The 21,175-nt window shown below is 42.1% G+C and overlaps 1 protein-coding gene across 1 annotated transcript in view; it reads left to right on the top strand.

The window, feature by feature from the left end:
* The window catches only part of LOC104147817 (A disintegrin and metalloproteinase with thrombospondin motifs 12), a 167,444-nt gene that overhangs the window by 136,178 nt on the left and 10,091 nt on the right, over positions 1–21,175 (top strand). Inside the window, exons 17-20 of the mRNA XM_068928564.1 lie at positions 3,190–3,316; positions 11,622–11,832; positions 13,922–15,076; positions 18,491–18,643. Coding sequence (XP_068784665.1) covers positions 3,190–3,316; positions 11,622–11,832; positions 13,922–15,076; positions 18,491–18,643 — 1,646 coding nt within the window. The remainder of the gene's footprint in view (positions 1–3,189; positions 3,317–11,621; positions 11,833–13,921; positions 15,077–18,490; positions 18,644–21,175) is intronic.

Genomic DNA, 21,175 nt, shown 5'->3' on the forward strand with positions numbered 1-21,175 from the left:
AAGTTTCATCTTTGCTTTCAATTATCCTGGCAGCATTCTGTTTCTCAAAGAGGTGAGGTTTTTTAATCTGCGTTCTGTGGGAAAGCAGATCAGGTGGTTATAATAACTTTTTTTTTTTTTTTTAAGTCCAAATACGTTATTTTAATGGTTTAAGGCAAATACATTTCTGTAACGTTTGCTGCGAAATTAAAAACTTCGATGAACCAAAATGAAAAACTGGTTTTCTTTTCTTTATAATTTGTTGCTAGTATTGTTTGCACTAATCCTCTTCCCAGGAACACTTAATTTACAACCTGCTTTTTTTTCTCTACTTAGTCTTTCCAACATGTTAACTACCAAAAATAATCTTCATTTCTGTATCACCTTAATAAGCCACAGTGCCTTTTGTGCATTTCTCAATCAATAGATGATTTAAATCAATCTGGAGTGTTTGTACATCTTTCCACCCTCAACACAATGGCTTGCGAACACTTTTACTTGTATCATAGTTCCATGCAGCATGTTAAACCAGACAAGTAGAATGACAACTTGGAAGAGATCCAAAACCAGGACTTTTTTAGAAGTTTGGTTAGTTTTTGGAAGTTTGCCTTTGGTAACACACACCAAAAACATTAACGGGGCAACTTTTTAACATAACAGATCAATGAGATTAACTTAATGCTAGCGGTAAGCCAACATGCTAATGAGAAAAGGCCTGAAGGCTTTTTTTGCATAAGCAAAGATTTTAAAACTATCCTTTGTAGGAATGTTTTTTTTAAAGAAAAGAAAAATGTTGTGTGTGGAAGGAAGTCTGCGTGGGGGGGCAGGAAACTGCAGCCTTCTGTGATTTATTGGATTGGATCCTGATGTTGTTTGTGGTCTGAGTTGGTTACTGAGTTTGACTGGACAAGAGAAAAGACCTGGAGATGAGATGGGAACCTTGTTCGTTGAGACATGTATGTGCAAGTTATGCAGAGCAGTAGAGTATCTGTGTTACAGCCAGGGGACAAATGACATGAAATAGGACTTTTTTCTTTCTAATGCTTGGGTTTTATAAGTGTTTTTTTGATAATTATTACTTTCTTTAACTGCTTTCCAGAAGGAAAGAAAATCTGCTTTCCAGATTGTGACAAACCAAGTTGAGAGGGAACTCTAGAATATTGTAGTAGTAATGGTTACATAAGTAACAATTTTAAAGCCTTCCTATCAGGGAAGACACTGTAAGAATGTATTTTCAGTGGTTTGATCAAAGGGCATTGTATGGTCTTAACTTTAAAAGATTAAAATAATAATTTTAGAAGAACGGAGTAAATTACCCCACCCCAATTACATATTCCTAAATTAAACATACGTGTGTGTGTGAATATATATATGTGTGTGTGTGTGTATGTATATAAATATATATGTATTTTCTGAAGAAAAATTTCAGCACAAAGTGCTGTATGCTTCCTGGTTAGCAGAAAAAAATCCATCTTTAAGTACATTACCAAAACAAGTCTTTTGCTTAATGGTACATTATAAGTTTAGCTCTGTTACCTTGTGGTAGATAATGTTTAATTTAACGACGGGCATGACAACAAAAAGAGAAAAAAAGTGTTATTAGACTGCTTATTTTGTTTTCTTTGACGTTAGCTGCACTTTTCCTAAAAGTGTTTCTCACTAAGAAATTACAGTTCTGTATACTACCTTCTGGCTAAAGAACTGTGACTTGGCTTTGATTTCTAACTGCCGCCTGGATTACTTATATAGAAGGCTGCTGGATATATTTTATTTTTCAATTTTTATTTAATAAATGACTTCCTCCATTTACCATCTTTGGTCTCTTAATCAGCATGTCTTGTGCTCATGGGCTTGTTCTTTATATCCGTACAAATGACACGTTTCAAGCCAGACTGTGGAGTTCTTTGCATGACTGTGCAGGGGAGCCAAGAGAGGCATCACGGTTCCAAGTACAAGAGCACGAAATTTTAGGAAATATGTTTTAATTGCTATATATGGGCATATTGTCATATAGAGAAACATACGTGTATGTCATACAGAGGAGAGTTTTCGTCTTTCCCAAGTACTATTATCTGGGGATTGCTACTCTTGTTTTTCAGGTAGTTTCCCATTCTAGTCATTAAAAGAAAAGCTTCATTCCTAAACATGCGGCAAAATATGATAGCGCTTATCCCTGACACCATACTAGTAGTTGCTATTGGGGCCATTTCTTCCCTGGAGAAGGATAAAAGTCACAGAGATACGGTGACCTAAACTCTGCATATTAATTGCTGTGAGTTAACAGCACAGTTGATTTAATGGGAGTTAATAAACAAGGATTCTTCTGTCTTTTTAGAGTCCTTGGGATTTGTTTGAGTTTAATGCCAGCACTGCAGTTGTATCAGCTACAACCTTGTAAACTGTAATACTGCGATGCTTTTTACACTAGATTTGCAGCAGAGAACCTACCTCAAATTATTGCAAAACTGCCTGGGGAAGGCAGGCCCCTGGAGACTGGCTTTCTTCTGATACTCGTTCGAGTGATGCAGTATTCTGGTTCACGTTTCTTTCTGTTTGATGAGTGGGAGTTTTTGAGGGTGGAACTGTTAGTAAATAACCCAAACTGTATGTCTGGGATGTGTCTTTGTCTCTCTGCATTAGTGTCGTTTGTCTCAAATAATCAGTGCTACGTATCAGTCATATAGAAAACAGAAAATTTTCTTCCTCGTGTTATAGCGTCATTTCCGGTGAAGTTCTGGACCAACACTTTTTAAAAGTGCAGTGCAGCATTAACGGTCACAGAGTTAGCTTTTTAGTGAAACGCTCCTTTTTTTTCTTTTTCTGCTTAATTGATCTTCCTATAAGTACAACATGAAGATCAACAAAAACATCCTTGCTGTGAATAGCCTCATGCTGCTCTGTGTTGCCTCTTATCCCTGAGTAACCCAAGAAGCATCCGTTTCAGCTTGATTAAAGGATACTCACGCCTGTCTTAGCTCAGGCGTTCAGCAGAGCTGACTTTTGCTCCTGATGAAGTATGTGCATCTGTGTTTGCCCTGCGTGCGTGCTGCAATTTATGTATTATCATATCGGTGCATCTTTTTGTCCCACAGCTGTTATTGCGTTCTCGGATGTGGAGCAGAATCTATGTGCGCTCCCCACGCTGGAGGGTTTCTGCGGTTCGTCCGCTACCTCTGAGGGAGACTCTTTGCTTTTTTGTCTCTCTTCCAGGGGTGCAGCGCCAGGTTTCCCACTGCATGCGGAAGGGAAGTGGAGCAATCAAAAACTCTTTCTGCGACCCAGCAACACAGCCAAATGGACGACAAAAGAACTGCTATGAAAAGGACTGTCCGCCCAGGTAACAGGCCTTATTTGAAAGAGCATGTTGGTTCTGATACCAGACCAGCGTGCAGTCTGTGGCCAGCTACAGTGACGACTCCCAAATATTTCAGAGGAAGGTGTCAGAAACCCAGTAATGGACAAAGAAGGAGCGAGCTGCCCTAAGAAGTTTCCGATATGAGTTACTGAATGGTCTGTGCTGTGAACAGCAGAGGTTGTTGTCATGTCTCATTTGTATAGATACTCTGTCCTGTCACGATTAGCTGCAGATGTGCATGCAAGCCATACAAAGTTCATAATCATTGAAAAAATCCTATTCCCCTCTTAGCATAAGTGATACGATATTACTTTGTGTTCCAAAAGCTTATTTACTGAGAGGTCTTTCTTAAACTTTTCATGCTGTTTTTCATTTTATTTCTATTTTTGGATACGCCTCTGTCTTTTTGTAAGAGAGGATGGGTGGAATCTTTATAACTAATTATTACACCTTTTTCATAACTCTTATTATTTGACATCTTTTTATCATGTCCTTTAGTGTTTGTTCCCTTCCATGAAGTGCAGCTTTCTTCTTTCCCTGTTCTTTTTTTCCATAACATTATTTTAATTCCTGTTCATCACTTTTTTTTTTTTCTGTTCTACTATTTTAGGGAGTAAGGTAAGGAAGTCTAACCACTGCAAGCATTCCAGCTGAGAGGAGCTCGTGGGCTTGTAAGACAGGCAGTGATTTGTTGGAGGGGATCAGAGGTGCAGGCGAAGTGACATGACAGCCCCTGTATTTGTTGCTACAGTACAGTATTGTTTTTTTATTTCACGCGTTAGATACTGGAACGTCTTACTTTTGTCTTTCATTTTCTTTGGGAACCTTTTGTCATGCTGTTCTGACATGCTGTGTAACACAGGGGTACACTGGTCTTCCCTTAGTAATTCTAGTTAGTTTGGAATCAAATCTTACTCATTATAATTATTTTATTTAAGTATATCTTGTTACATTTGCCAGCAGTGAATTTCATGAAGTTTTAATGTAAGGAATACTGCACAGCTGTTGGTTTTAATTCTTTCCAAGTGTGTTCACAACAGTATATGATACCTCCTTTGGGAGTTATGTCTTTGCTGTTGCAGCATATATAAATAGCTGTTAAAGGAATAAACCATCAGCTTTTCATAATTCTGTATAGATTCCCAGGAAATCAACAGAGAGTAAATCAAACTTACTAACTAGTTGACTTTTTAAGAGCTGAAGATATCCACGCGCATGGGAGTGCTTTGTATTTATAGCAATAGCAATATTTATAACATAGATCTTTCTCAAGATCATTTTTCATTGCAGAGGAAAGGACTAGTTATCCTTCTGAGGTAAATGAGAGTAGCAAAATATTGACAAAATGGAATACAGAGAACACATAATTATATACTTCAGGAGTGAAGTTGTGTATTTATTTTCTTCTTATTATTGAAAGAACACTGACCATGGAGTTTGATCAAGGTAGAGTCTACCTAAACCAGTATTCTGCTTCCAACAGGGCCATAAATGCATGCCTAGGAAGAATAAGGACAAGGCAAACATAAATCATGCCTCTTTCTAATACTCTTACAAGTTCCAACTGTTTTCAGCTCAAGGCATTTCCAGAGCCTTTTATGGCTTGTCTAATCAGCAGCCGCCAATGGCTCTTTCCATACTTGTCCAGCTTCCCCCTGCAGCGATGTAAGACTTCTTTCATGTACAAATTCCTACGCAAGAAGTTCCACAGGCTTATTGCCTAATAGGTGAAAAAACATCTCATTTCATTTATTTTGAACCTTGCTTTCACTAGCTTCAGTTGGTGGCCCTTAGTTCTTCTTTCGGAAGAGATGATGAAGAGTGGATTCCCACGCAGCCCTTCCCCTGCTCTTCATTTTGTAGATTTGGTCTCTCTTTCAGGCTGTTATCTTAGCATGGGATTTAGTTGATATCTACTTTTTTTGTGGCATGTGTCGTCTCTAATCCACACAGAATCACAGAATGGTTGAGATTGGAAGGGACCTCTGGAGATCATCTAGTCCAACCCCCCTGCTCAAGCAGGGTCATCTAGAGCGCATTACCCAGGATCGCATCCAGGTGGGTTTTGAATATCTCCAGGGAAGGAGACTCCACTACCTCTCTGCGCAACCTGTGCCAGTGCTCTGTCACCCCCGCACAGGAAAGAAATTTTCCCTCATGTTCAGATGGAACTTCCTGTGTTTTAGTTTCTGCCTGTTGCCTCTTGTCCTGTCACTGGGCACCACGGAGAAGAGGCTGGCCCCATCCTCTTGACACCCTCCCGTCAGATACTTGTACACGTTGATGAGATCCCCTCTCAGTCTTCTCTTCTCCAGGCTGAACAGGCCCAGCTCTCTCAGCCTTTCCTCATAGGAGAGATGCTCCAGTCCTTTAATCATCTTTTGTAGCCCTCCGCTGGACTCTCTCCAGGAGTGCCATGTCTCTCTTGTCCTGGGGAGCCCAGAATTGAACCCAGTACTCCAGGTGAGGCCTCCCCAGGGCTGAGTAGTAGAGGGGCAGGATCACCTCCCTCCACCTGCTGGCAACACTCTGCCTAATGCACCCCAGGAGACCATTGGCCTTCTTGGCCACAAGGGCACACTGCTGCCTCATGGTCACCTTGTTGTCCACCAGGACTCCCAGATCCTTCTCTGCAGTGCTGCTTTCCAGCAGGTTAACCCTCAGCCTGTCCTGCTGCATGGGGTTATTCTTTCCCAGGTGCAGGACCCATGTGCAGCTGTTCCATCACCTTTCCAGGGATGGAGGTGGGGCTGACAGGCCTGTAGTTTCCCGAGTCCTCCTTCTTGCCCTCTTTGAAGACTGGAGTGGTATTGACTTTCTTCCAGTCCTCAGACACCTCTCCTGTTCTCCATGTCCTTTCAAAGATGATGGAGAGTGGCCTAGCAATAACATCCGCCAGCTCCCTCAGCACTCGTGAGTGCGTCCCATCAGGGCCCATGGATTTGTGGATGTCAAGTTTGGACAAATGATCTCTAACCCAATCCTCCTTCACCAAGGGAGAGTCTTCCTTTCTCCAGGCTTTCTATCTTATCTCCAGGGTCTGGAATTCCTGAGGACTGGCCTTAGCAGTAAAGACTGTTAAGAAGCAGCAAAGAAGGCGTTCAGCAACTCTGCCTTCTCTGTATCCTTCGTCACTAGGGCACCCACCCCATTCAGCAGCGGGCCCACGTTTTCCCTAGTCTTCCTTTTGCTATTGATGTATTTGAAGAAGCCCTTCTTGTTGGCCTTGACATCTCTGGCCAGATTTAATTCCAAATGGGCCTTAGCCTTCCTTGTCGCATCCCTGCATACCCTGACAATATCCCTGTATTCCTCCCAAGTGCCCTGTCCCCTTTTCCACATTCTGTAGACTTCCTTCTTCTGCTGGAGTTTTGTCAGGAGTTCCTTGCTCATCCATGCGGGTCTCCTGCCCGCTTTGTTGGGCTTCTTACTCAGAGGGATGCACCGATCTTGAGTCTGGAGGAAGTGATACTTGAATATTAACCAGACAGACAATTGCACATCTCTGTCTGAAAAGCAAGAAGGTGCTTAAAGCGTACGGATGGTGAGATTTGGTGGTTTGTTGGTTCTAGAGAAGATCTGACTGTTAGAGAAAGGTATGAGTGTCTGAATAGTCTGGCATAGCTGAGAATTCATGTGAAGCTCAGAGAGAGGTGACTAAGCTCGGTGCTAGAGGTGAGGACGGTGCCATCAAACACAGCACTGGTCGGGACCTTGAGTCAGTGCTGCTTTAGCAACAGGCCTGGAATTGCTGGGTGGCCTCATGCTTCCCAACAGTGAACTAGTTGCTATGTGGGAACATGCTATTTAAAAGAACAAGAATGATCTCTTGCATAAACCTCATATGATCTGCTAGATCCCATTGATGGAAAACAAACTACCACAGAAGTCTAGTAGTCTAGCTACTGGAGTGAGTACTAAGTCAAAATGAGATAACATATCGGACAGTAGCTATAGGCCAAAAATAACATTACTAAAATGATTATAACACACAAACCAGATCTTATCTTGCTAATCCATTTCAAGGAGTTAATTATAAAGGGGTTAACGAGTAGGGTCCTGAGAAGTACCAAGTCTTAACAGTCTTGTTTGTTAGCTGATTTGGACGAAGTTTATTTTTCCCACACTTTCTACTAAAAGAATCTGGAGCAAGACAAATGAAACGTTTTTAATGTTGCAATACATGAGGAAAAACTGTGAGGGTTGGTGAGCGCTGGAACGGGTTGCCAAGAGAGGTTGCGGAGTCTCCGTGAAGATATTCAAAAGCCACCTGGACACAATCCTGGGCAACGTGCTCTAGATGACCCTGTTTGAGCAGGAGACTAGAGGACTAGGTGATCTCCAGAGGTCCTTCCATCCTCAACCGTTCTGTGATTCTGTGAATACACGTGTGCCACATCTTGGCTTAGAACAAACTAACAGTGGCTGGACTGTTTACCTTAACGCAGTTGAAAGTTAGAATGTGATACTACTGCTTATATGAAGCTAGAATAATGTTGCTATGCAGGAGTGCAGTCAGACTCTAGCAATCAGACTCTAGTTATGGAATGCTGTTTCTAATTATATGTTTCTTTGGTGAGCAGGTATTTAGCTCCATAGGTGTTCATAATAAAAATCAACAAATACTGTTTGAAGACAGAGAGATGAATTTTAACTGCTTGTACTGTTGTGAATAGAACTCTTACTCTCCCCTCAAAAGAAGATTGCTTGGAGCCTTTTCAACCTGACTCTCCACTTGAACAGAAAAACCATAAATAGATTATTTTAAAAGTACTTGAGATCTGCCATTTCCAAATTTATCTGCTGTTACTCTATAGTCCTGCTGGAATCAACTGAAGTGATGCTTTCACCCTACAGACTGCTCTCCAGTTCGATAGGCTTAGGAAGACCAGTGCTCAAGCAAATTATTTACACAAGTCGGGCACTTTTTTTGTTTATTTGTTACCACAGTCTCTCCATGCCATGCCTGTCTGTGGAGATAAGACAGTCCTGTAGCTTCACAGGGACATAGTGATGCATTAATATTTAATAACTATTTAAATATTAAGAAATATTCAAGAACGATTGCTTTAGTTGTAAATGCCATGGGAAACCGGAGGTGGGAACAAGCAGTTCTCCTGAAGAGATTCCTTGTGTTCTGCTCTGAGCAGATGTTGTCTAAAATACCAAAACTGGGTGCAAACCCTCACAGAGCTCCAGGAAGGATTCTGAGGAGTCCATCCATGCCATGACGACAGAGGAGTCTGGTGTTGACTGCTTTTTCCAAAACAGGTCCTCGTCCGAGGTTTCAGAGAGCTGATGTTTGCCTTTCATCGTTTTGTAAGCCTCACATCTTGGAGGCTCAGAGGAGCTGTGTGCTACAGCTGTAGCTCCAATGCCCAGTTCCAGGGAGTCTCTCGTTCTTTAGCACTTAGTGCTAAATTGCTTGGGAGGCATCTCTTCATGAGTCCCAGCAAATATAAACCCAGCTCCCTGACAGTGTTTTATCCTGGGTACTCAGACACCTGCTCTGCTACCAGTGTTCAGTGCACCTCATTTCGTGCTACCCCATGCACTGTCACTTTGTGGCTCCCTGCCCTACTGGACTCCCATCGGGTTCAATTTCTGCCAAATCGTCACAGTCTCTCATCACAATCGGCACAGCTACCTACTAGTTTTCCCCAAATCCCTTTCTTTGCTAAGCACCTCTGTGTGTGATCTGATGAAAGCCCTGTTTGTAACCTGCACAAAGCTAAGTCTGTCTGACAGTGCCCCCCCTCTTTGCCAGACACCTGGGAGGTCCAAATGCTAGGCCACGTCAACTCTGCAGTTGCATGTTTGGATCTCAGACTGCTGTGTCGCAGCTGGGTGTCTGCTCAGCAGTCCCCTCCAGTTCCAGCCATGCCACCACAGTGGGAGTCATGCCTCTACAGAAGCTCGTAGATAAATAGTGTTTTGCAAAGCAGTCCCTCAGGTGTTGCTCCTTTCTGTGCAGTCTAGGACCTTCTTTGGGGCCTTCATAATGGACCGGACCAAAAAAAAAAATCTTAATTCAAGAATTTCCTAACTTTGGAGTACTTAACTTTCCTTCAAGACATTTTAAAAATGTTCTGCATGCAATAACTTATTAATCATGCACCGTTTCAGCTGGTCAAGGTAAGTCGTTCAGTAAACTCAGATGATTTAGTGCTAACAATTCAGAACTTAAACCTGCAAACTCCTGAACCCTTGCTCCGAGTAATTCAAAAATGGTGGCAGAGAGGGTGTCAGCCTACCGTGTCTGTGACTTGAAATATGTGGTCTGGTGCCATTAAAATTAATAGAGCAATTCACATTCTTGAAGTTACTTTTGTGACGAAGTGTCAGCAATTTACAAGGTACTAGAGACAGTAAAGAGAATTGGAAAGCAGATGCAAGATATGAAAACAACCCTGAAATGGCTTGTTTCAGGTTGCCAGAATTTATTTGTTGCTTCTTTATTGCCAGTTTCCACAGGGGCGAGCTGGCTTTTCAACCACGTGTTAGTTTTGCAGAAGCGTGAAAGAGCAAGAGACCATCCAAAGAGAGGCAGGAGAGAAATAGTTGTTCTTTTATTACAGCACTATCCAGAGGCCTGATGCAGGGTTGGGGTGGCAATGTGCTAGCCTTCTACAGTGCGTAGCAAACAGCCTGTGCCCCAAAGGGCTTATAGGGTAATTTAAAAAGAAATGTTATAAATATACATATCTAAAGCGAATGAGGGAAGGTGTGTACCTCAGGGGGAGACCAGGGGGTTGCACAGGTGAGCTGTGTGCATAGCTTGATAGCTCCGAAGCCTTTCTTTTTAATAATTATGAATAGAAATTAGTGTCCTGCACATCAGTGACAGCTCATTTGCAATTTAAGATTAAATTATTTGGGGCAGAGGAACAGTGAGCAAATTGAAGAAGCCAGAACTGCAGTAAGGTGGTGGGGCCAAGCAGGAGATTGTGACAGAGTAGGATGTGTGCCAGAAACAGGAATAAAACCTTACACTGAATTTTCATGTATTTATCAGAATACGATTACCTTGCTCTAGGGTCATTGGCCTATAAAGGAAAATCGGGATAGAATAGTGTTTGTTATAAGCCAGAAACAAATTCTTGTGTTTTTCTGTCTAGAAAGGCGTTTTCTGAATTTATCCCTCCTTTTTTTTCCAACATAAGGCTCTGTCATGATCTGCCTTAAAACCAAGGGACAAGTAATATTGTCTAGGAGCTTTTGTGGCTTAGAGTTCACAACTGAGCCAGAATTCTCCTTCAGCAACTTGGGGCTGTGTTTTTGCTGGGGACACTGTAAACGGGAAGGTTTTTTTGGCTCAAAAATACAGAGATACATCTTTAGGCGAGTGGCACAGTTCGCAGTTCATGTCAGTTTGTCTCAAACAGTAGAAACTCAGAAATCTTTGCCCTCCTTTCTCATCACAGACAACAGGCACGCAGGCATTTGGTCCCCTCTATTCAGTATGACAAGAAACAGGTGGATGAGGCTGGGGAAAGGCTAAGGTAAACTGAATATAAAGGGGACAGGTCATGCTGGTAAGCTGTACTACCTTGGAAGATACTGCACTGGAGTAAAGCTATCTTCAGTTCAGTGAACCAGTGCATAGTATGCTGCAGAGGGCTATTTTTAATCAACAGAGAGACACATAAGGGACTTCACGGAGAAAAAGTGTTACGAAAACACCCAGCCTAGTACTGACCACCTAGCTAGGTCCAAAGAAAATAAGGCTGCTGTGCAGAGATCCTGCCTGGGTGCAAACAGAGCATAGCTCTGCTTGTAGGCTGGTCTTCTGGGGGTTATTCGCCTGGTTCCTTCCCGTTATGGAGGTAACATGGGATTCTGCCAGTTGGAGCACTTGTGCTGTATAAGTTGTACGGACACGTGTGAAATGATTTTCTGCTTCCATGCTCTGATTACAGACCATCTTGTGATTCTCATTTGTTAGCTCTTTCTGTACTCGGGAAACAATAAGCAGATAAACAATAGGATAGAGTAAATTGATTACTAAGCTTCCTAGCTGTTCATCAAATTTAGGTTTGAAAGACTGTCACTCAGTGGGTTCTTATTTATTCTCGAAACATAATCCTCAGCGCCTACTGCTGTTTGGAAATCAGTGCCTGGCCAGTACCTGAGCACGGAGCAGGTGTCTGAACCCAGAACTTTAAGTACTATACTACAAGAAAAAAGCACCAGTAATAAAGTTCTGGGTTGGGTTGTCTGACCCTTTCTTTAATGTGTTTGTGATGAATTATTTTCCGCTAATATTTCTTCCCCCTGTGGGTTTCAGATGGTGGGCAGGAGAATGGCAAAAATGCTCAACTACATGTGGCCCAACAGGACAGAAGAAGCGAACCGTACTTTGCATCCAAACGGTGGGATCTGATGAGCAGGCGTTGGCTGTCACAGAATGCCAGCATCTGCTTAAGCCGAAGACCCATCTTTCATGCAATAGGGATGTCTTGTGCCCTTCTGACTGGACAGTGAGCAACTGGACAGAGGTAAATTCAGGTCAGCTGTAGAATTAAGTATTTTTTTCAGAATGGTCCATTATAGTCAATCAAAAGGACCGATGACCTGCATTTTTTCCCCCATTCTCTTTTTTCTTTAACGTGTGTTCCTGAGCCCTTTGTGCAGAGGGAAAAAAAACACACTGCATGTTAAATACCTCAACATGTGTTGATTGTTAAAAGTTCCTGAGTTTCTAAGTTTGGGTTGCTGGGCTTTTTGTACTGTAGAAGAGAGCCTGTTTGCACGCTCAAAACTTCCATGCAATTCTCGGACATTATTACTGCTGTCAACTGGATGGGAGAGGCTGTGTATTGTGTATATAGGCATGCAAAGAAACATTTTTACATTCACATTTTTTACATTCATATCTCTTTTTCATTCATATCTCTGCTGGTTTTACAGTAGCGTGCAAGCTCTTTACTTCTAGTATTGGTCTGAACCCCTAACAAGCATTGGGATATCTGTGCCTCCTGAAAGTGTTAAATAAATATTATGCAGTTATTTCCCTGGCAGCTGATAAACCGCAGAATGTAAGGCCATCAAAATGGTGACTGCAGTATACTAAATGTGTTTAAATAGAGTGCAACATATTCTGCTGTGTATGGTAGTGCTAATAGGGAGTACTCATCTGATGTGCTTTGATGTGGCAGGACCTCATACTACTTAGCTTTCTTTAGATTATGGGCCTGATATCAGCAGATGCTTCACAACTTTGCTTTCCATTGAGGCCAAAGAGAGTTCAGGTTCCCCACACTTTAAACAGCCCACTTCTCCATGAAATCTAAAGATGCGCTAAAATATTTGTTCTTTTAGGGGAGAGAAAGAGGTCTCACGTGATGTGCAATTTTAAAACTATTTTATTATGATTTTGCCAAAGTAGGGCTTGCTCACGGTTCAGCTCACAAACAGGTAGTTTTGTTATATATCTTGAGAGAAGAAAAATGTAATTCTAATAATCATGACAGCAAATGCACAACAAAGTCCATCTTCATTTCCATTTTCAGGTGCCATCCTGAGTGGAAATGAAGTTTACTGAGTTTTTCAAAACTTACAAAACTTTCCTTTTTCATGCCTCTTCTCTCTTCTCTCTCAGAATTTCTGCACTCGATTATTCACTAATGGGCTTAGCCAGTTTGATAACGAGCTAATTGAATTTTGTGACAGTTTTAATTCAGCTTATGCTGCTCACAAGCCATCATCACTGAATGTTCATTGTTTTGTAAATTGGGAAGCCAGCATGTTTTAACTGCCTGTGAAAAAGTAGCCCGTGAGTTCGTGGCCAGCAGAATAATTATACAGAAGTGGCATGCTGATACTAAGTAGAGCAAGTGCTTGTGTGTTGATGAGTTATATTTGCGTATTGCTGGCAAAAATAAATTTCCACCAGAAATTTCCGCAGAAATTGGGGAAGGAGCATAAGGTAGACTACTTCTCCTGCACAAATGACAGTGTTGTCAATAGACTTGTGTCTGCAGAACAGTCTTTGCTGGTGAAGGTGAAAGATTTTTTACAGGCAAACTTCCCTCTGCTCTGAACTTACCTGGCCCTTAGAAAATCATCCTGTATCTTGTGAAATGAACGTACTGAATTAGGCAGATAACGAGGATGCAGTAGTATAGCCATTTATAGCCAAATTTAGTAAGAATCTGTGAGCTGCACAAAGCATCTCAGCAGGTTTGGGGCATCGTGAGCAGCTAGAACAGAGCCAGTCAGATATGTTTTTGATGGCAGCTTTTTAGTCTGTTTTTTATTACTCTAATGGGAGAGGTACTGGCTGAACAACTTCTGGGATTGTGTCATTGCAGAAATCAAATTCTAGCATATTCTTCCATGTTTTGTCTTTCTCGTGCAGTCTTTTATCAGTGCTGTATATTCAATGAGACATTTACTCGTCTAAAAGCTCCATGCTAGCAGAAAACGACAAAAAAAATAAAGGCCTAGTCCTCAGGAAAAGTTTTGTTATTGATGGTTTATAAGGATGCTTTTGTTATTGTATCTGTAAACAGATACCATTTGATACTTATTAATATGCAGGGCAGAACGAAGAGGGGAGATGTATTAATTTTGTTTCTCTTGCAGTGCACAGTTACTTGTGGTGGTGGAATAAGGACTCGTAATGTCACTTGTGCCAAAAATAATGATGAGCCATGTGATAGTTCCAAGAAACCAAACTCTAAGGCCCTGTGTGGTCTGCAGCAATGTCCTTCTGCTGGAAGGTTTCTGACACCACCGCTGGCACCCAGAAGAGGAAAGATCGTAATCAGAAAAACAGCCGTTAATCCCAAACGGGCTTCTCCTAGCAGAATACCTATACCCATACCAAGCCCGAGGTTCCGTACAACTACAAAAATACCCAAGTCTGAAAACGTAACTCCCTTTTTGCCTACATCCTCTGGTGTGGGTAATGTTTTAGAAGAAGAAGGAGCAGCCAACAAAACATTACATAACAATTCTGCTGGATCAAGTAATGTTTACAATTATTCTGGTGCTTTTACTGAAACTAGTTCACAACAAAATACTGCTTCGTGGCCTTTTCCTAATAGCTCAAGTACTGAACATACAAGGCGTGCTGAGAGTGTTTCTGAGAGTGAGCCAATTTTCACTGTAAAGAGTGAAGCAACAAAAAGTGAGGACAGTCGTGTATCCTCATTTACCAAAAGTCCGGAAGTAACTCCCAGCTATGATTACTTAACTGAAGAATCTGATGACATCGATGTGTCAGTAGGAAGCAGTGAGAAACCGACTGAGCTCCTTTACAGCACCGAACTTGGTCTTGAAATCAGAACCAGGAGCATGATGCTAAATACCAGGTCTCATGTCCTTGAGCGTGACGGTGTGACTTCTCGGCTCTCCCCAGCCCCTCATCACCAAGAAACTTCTACGCTCCTTCCTGTTAGCGAAACACCACGAGGACTGGCATTTCCAACAACAGCAAACTCTTTCAGTCTGCAAGTTGATGTGCCTGTCGTGGAAGTAATCACCCAAGAATCATCTGTTACAGTAATGCCCACAGTGTTTGGTAATCCACTGAGAGACCAGATTGACAATAGAGCAGAAATAAAGCGACCTGATGATGTAACTAACAGCACGCAATCTCCACCTCTCGAGCGTGCTCCCAGGAACCAGGCTGCAACATCTGAGGGGGTTCTGCCAAATGTCACAGAAAACGGCCACCTAATAACATCCAACAATTTGCATGCTAAGGCCTACTGGATAGTAGGGAACTGGAGTGAGGTAAGTTATTTTTAACTGGATAAAGCGCAGTAATACTTTGGTTACTTAAACGTATTTTTCATTTGGCTATTAACAGATTTTTGTGGTGCTTTTCTACCTCATACTACCACGAACGTTTGTATCCACCATTAAGCAAATTGCTCCTGTCTCAGAGCAGCATCCAACCTGGTAAAACCAGTTTGAATCTATAAAGTCAAGACAAGGATATTAGTCCAAAGTTTAACTGGTGCACTTGGCGAACTTAATTTGTCCAATATGTCTGTGGAGAGATATCGTAAGAGAAAGAGAGAGAGATGAGAGTTTTGTGCCACTGGAGGGTTTTAGGGGATCAGGTACTGGAACTGGATAGTAGTAGTAAACCAAAAGCATTTTACCTGGCTGGAATAGAAGTAAAAATTGTCAGGCCAATGGCTGTGGCTATGACAATATCTTTGGATACAGCAGCTGATAGTTACAGCGTTAAGATTACTTTCTTGCTATTTGAGAGTGAGCAGTTATCTTATCTGCACTAATGGTTGTGCCAAAATGAACATTTTTATCTCTCACATTAATGAAAGTGAATCAAAAGAGGTGTTACTATCCTGCGGTATTCTCTTATTTCTTATGAAAGCCCTGTCTTGTTTGAGTCTTCTGTGATTCATAAAAATGGCAAGAGATTGCATGAAACAAGTTACAGCTCACAGGGAATTTAGAAACTCTTTTGAAATGTGCTAAAGAGTGAACAAGCAGCGTTTGGAAGATACCTGGTCTGAAAAGTGATGATTTGTCCCAATTTCCCAGCTTGTCACACAACAGAGGCTTTGAAAAGAATGGCTTTGTTGAACATAACTGTTACCTTGCAAGACGCCGCATGCTAAACAGAGCAGGTGGAGAAGCGTGCTTCCCTGACCGGATATCTCCGTTCCCTGACCGTTACTGAATGATCATAATGCTTGGATAACTTCTGCTTTCTGTGCAGGAGCAGTACAGATTGCCAAATTTTCTATGGCCTCTGAAATATGGTTGCAGCATTTTGTATATTGCTATTGATTCTTCTTTTTTGATCCCCAGGAATCATGCTTTTTGACAAGTAGGTTTCTGTGTAGCCGTCTTGCTGCGTTCAGGGATGGTAATTACTCTGGGGTCAGAGCTGACTGGGGGCAGCCATCTCCTCCTAACAATGATAATAAGAGAATATAGTCAGCAAGAGCCTTTTTAAATTTTAGAAAGTTTTATTTAATGTCCTTCCAATTGTAAAAATCTATTTGTTTGAAATGCTGTCACATGCCCTGATACCACTGTTGACACTTATCCCCCAAAGGGAGAACACTATTTAACATAGGGCAAAAGCATGCAATTTGCCAATGGAATGGTTTAATTATATAGACCATCATGTTCCAGTGTCTGAGAACATTTTGGGGCACAGCTCAACTTACTAGTGTAGAAAAAGGAAAACATATCTTCCCAAGAGAGCTAATCTTCACTCCTGAGGGTTTGAAAACCAGGTATTATCGCTTTTCTGGTGCTCACATTTTTTTTTTCTTTAAACAGCTATATTGTTCTGTGATCGCTTCAACCTGACTTATTTTTAGCTTTCACGTTGACACCAGTGCCTCTCTCTGTTATTTCTAACTTCTTTCCTGTCACATTCCCAGGACGTTCTGGGCTGTCATTTTCCTTTTCTAAGAGCTTTCTGAGTACCGAAGATAACCCCATTACTACTGGATCTGTTCATTCTGTACTCCTGTTGCTGCTTATGAAAAGTCTCCTCCGCCTCCTTGGTCTGTAACAGACATCTGCTGAGACATGAGGAAGTTTTGGTTCCTGAATGACAAAAGGGAAAAGCAACAAACCAGACTCTTGGCTCTTCCTGAAACTCAGAGCAAGTATATGTCCTCCAGTGGTCTTCCTTTGCAGAACACGAAACCATGGTCAAGGAAGCCAAAACTTTCTACCAATATTTATTTACAGCATCATACATTTATCTCCTGGCTGTACCCACAAGCAGCAATTTTCTGAAAGACTCCTGCTGTGTCCTAGCGCTCTCATACTCACACAGCCTTATTTTCTTGTCTGGTCTGCTCGGCATCGTCCCTGGCAGTATCAGTGCTGTCCTTGTGAATAAGGAGGAAGTGGCTTTGCTCAAAAACTGAGCTGAGCATCAGCAACCCTTCAGTAGGGTCTTGGTCTGATAGAACAGAGCTGGTGGAAGTCTTTGAATTGTCAGCAACCCAGACAAAGACAATCCATCCTCTCTTGCAGGCAAGTTGTCCTGGATAGATCTGTGACTCTGCGGAACTGAACTGTGATACACCCTCCCCATTAACAAGATCTTTCTCTCCTCTTGGCCAGATGTCCCAGGAGCCTTGGAAACCTGGAGATGGCATGCTGCAGCGGTCCTTGCAGATTCCAGCTGTTCACAAGTTGCAATTTTTCACAAATTCTTTATTGTGACCCTTTACAATTTTTCCACTTCTCTGCTTGAATCTGGTGTCATGCCCGCTGTCTTCAGTGGTTTCTTTTCCTGCCCGAGCTTCAACTTAACTTTCCTTATCTTTCCGAGGACACTTGGCTTAACTCTCCCTGATTAACTCTCCCTCTTTGCATAGGGAGTCCAAACCGCACAGTAGCAATTACTCTCCATTATTTCGCTGGTTTAATCCTCGATTACTTATGCTGTTTCTCATGCCAGCTGCAGGCTGCTTGGAATGTGTTGGATTTCACACTTTGCAAATAGTACACTGTCCCCTTGAAAAGGGAGTCTCCAGCCACTGCTACTCTTCACATCTTCCTGCTTCAGAATATAATGACAATGACATTTTTGGTGAACAGTGTGCACTTCTGGGAACTGCACCGAGATAATCAATCTCCTCTCACGTTAGACGTTAAAAGCTTCCCAACTCTTGGAAGCACTTAGCTGTGCTCTGAATTCATCTTTTTTAAAATTTCTTTTTCTGCCCAATTTTGCCTAGAGTCTCGCACAGTGTATTTGAGGTTTTCAATATCATGCACTCCTTTCACTGATTATGTCATTAGCAGTATTAGGAATGGAGGAGGAAAAGTGATGAAGGTTAGATGCACTGACATTTTGCCCTAACAAATGAAAATTAAAGCATCAAAGATCACCAAAGGAAGCAACAGGGCAGCTGATACAGACTTAGAATGTCTCAATAAATAGAAGTTTGCCAATGAAGAGCAGTGCGTGGTGTAAATCAGAACTGGTATTTTCCTAACTAAGCAACAAAAATTCTCCTTCATAATCTTAACTAAGACGATCAAGGGTAAATGTGAAATCTTCTTCGGAGAGTCTGCGCAAGCATCTTGGATAGCCTAGGACATCTAAAAAGGCTCTAGATATTTATGTTTAGGCGCCTAACTTGTTTCCGGAAAGACTGACTAAGATTTGCTACCGGGCTTTCGTCTCCCGCTGTGCAGTGTTCTACCACCTGTGGGCTGGGGGCGTTCTGGAGACATGTGGAGTGTAGCAGCAGGGATGCATCTGACTGCCAGCACACCAAGAAGCCTGATCCTGCAAGAAGATGTTATCTCCGCCCTTGCGCGAGCTGGAAAACAGGAAATTGGAGCAAGGTAATCTCATTCAGAGCTGTGCGTGAGCAGTAAGCTCAGTGGCTTCAAAGAATAGGGAGCTGTAAATACTTCATATTTAAAATAATTATTCATTCACTGCACTGAAAGCATACATAATTCCCAGTTGACCATTCAGCTCTAATTTACTAATTTCCTGGCTAAGTTATTTATGGAAATGCATCTGCTCTAAATTCCATTCTTCCTGTGAGGGGGTCATGCTCATTAAACCTTGCCCCTAGAGCTGAAGCAGAGCTCGCTGTCCGTGTTTTATGAAGATCCTAAGGCGAAACTGTACATATTTGCATGTGTATCTTCTTAACCTCTGCCTCTAGAGGCATATCCTAATTTTAATAAACAAGTGAGAATTTGTCTTGCAACTTACAAATTTCACTTTGCAGAAAGTGAAGAAAAATGTGGTGGGGAGAATGCCTACTGTTGCTAGGGTCTTTTTTTGTCCCAGTTACGTACGCAGGCCGGTCAAGAGAAGTAAGAGTGTCCAAGACGGTAAGTGTAACCTGAGGAATTGGATTTCAGTTCTTTTTTGGTACTGTAAGATGTAGGATGAACACCTGGAAGGACTTTGGTGAAACTTTTTGAATCTTGTTATGTTTTGTCTTCAGGCTATCCAGAATTGGGGCTTTTTTTCACTGGGCTATTTTTCAATACTCAGAAGGAAAAAAAAAAATACAAAATTCCAATTGAAATAATGTAGATTTAATAAAGAGAAAGGAAGATCTCTGAAACTCTTTCTAAACATGTTGTTTTTTTGTGGACAGTGTTGTTGCCATTGGACTAGAGCATAGATTCATGCACAAAAGACTCTGCAGAAAAGGTTATAGTTACAAAACCCCCATTATGTTACTGAGCCCTTTGTCACAGAAAAGATTTGTACATGAAATACATGCCCATGTAGAAAGTCCAGGCAAGGCCAAGGCATCACATAACCACATTTAAGCTTTCAAAATTCATTTTAAATGGTGCATAGACGTTCTGCAGTCCCTTTGCACTGGGGTGCATTTCACCTTTACTTTTTCTTCATAAATGTTACCGCTCTTGCAACTGGTGAATGGTAGTTGTGTCGCAGAAAGTAACGAGATGTCAAATTTAATGATAAAATGCTATAGGAAGCGGGTATTTTAGAGTGTCAGTCCAATTTGGAGGCCAATTTGTGGCAAAAGTCCTTCTGTAACAGATTTCTCTTGTGTTAGCCGCCCTTGTTTTCCAGCAATTTAGCTATACAAACCTAATTACAATCACATATATAAAAATGGCTATTTTTTGTTGCTTTTTACAAGTGGCAATTGTTATTCTCATTGCTTGTTTCAAATGTTTGTCATGCACCTTTGTCACAGCAATATTGTTATAAGCCACTGCCAGCATAGTGAAGATTTCTTTCGATGTTCCTTTACTCTAGTCAAAATCTTCTCCTGCAAAGAAAGATTCTTCATTGCTTTTAGACTGGACCTTACAATCTGAGTTTAATGCCAAATATAATTTGCAGTCGTTTTGGGGTTATGTGTACTGTTTCTTGCACAGTCAATTCTGTCCGTTGTTTCTGAATATTGGGATAGAAACTTCTGTGTGCAAGAACACCGATTCCTCTTTTGTCCATCCTTCAGTGCCCAGAACAAGTAATGTATTCAGTTTCCTTGCTCAACTGAAGAATGATTATTTATGTAGAGGAGAGCAGGAGCAGTTGTTGTCCTGCAACATGACCATAAAGAGCAGAGTTGGTTGAGGTTAATCGGTGATGTAGGCAGAACTGGATTTAATTCTGGATGAAGACAAAATAATTAATTCAAAGTATGTTTATCCTTGTCCTTGGGTAGCAAATTCAGATCTTCAACAGCAGGATAGGTCCTATGGACCTGGTATTTAGGGACAGAAGATAGTACTGCTGGATGAGGCACTGGAGCAAACTCTAGGAAGAGGCGGGAGCCTGGAAAGTCTCACTTGCGTAGGCGGGAGCCGGGTAGGAAATGGAGCCAGCAGTGCTCCAAGCGGAGAAATGATGTCTCAGGCTGCGAGTGAGGTTCAGGGTCTCTCCCCATCTCTCCTCCACTGTTCTCTCACCCCAGCCTGCTCTCAAGGTGTGGATCCCTTTTACCCACCCTGCTTCCACTCCTGAGGTAGAGGACTGCGACCCCCATCACCGTGCTGCATCCCAGCTCCCCGTACCCTCCTGGTACCCTCCTGGGGTTGCTTCTGCTCCTTTCTGCACAAAGACAAGAGACATGTCTTCCTGCAGCCCCTGGACCCTAGACAGCTGCTGGGTGTCAGATCCTTGTGGCTCCTGCTGTGCCGAGAGATAGGGAGTGGAAGGTCACGCAGGTGAAAAAGGAGGCAAGACAGGGATGAAGAGCCAAACTTGCTGCTCCCGCTGCTGTGGAGGTACGAGGAAGATGAGGGTGGCAACTGCTGCTGCGTGTGAGTGCACCCTCTAACTCTGCTTCATACGCAAAGAGAAGCAGTTTTGCCAGCCTGAGCAGTCTCCTGCCGTGGTTTGCCTCTTCCACGGCTGAGCTGGAAGTC

The sequence above is a fragment of the Struthio camelus genome, chromosome Z, assembly GCF_040807025.1.
Source record: "Struthio camelus isolate bStrCam1 chromosome Z, bStrCam1.hap1, whole genome shotgun sequence".
Taxonomy (NCBI): Eukaryota; Metazoa; Chordata; class Aves; order Struthioniformes; family Struthionidae; genus Struthio; species Struthio camelus.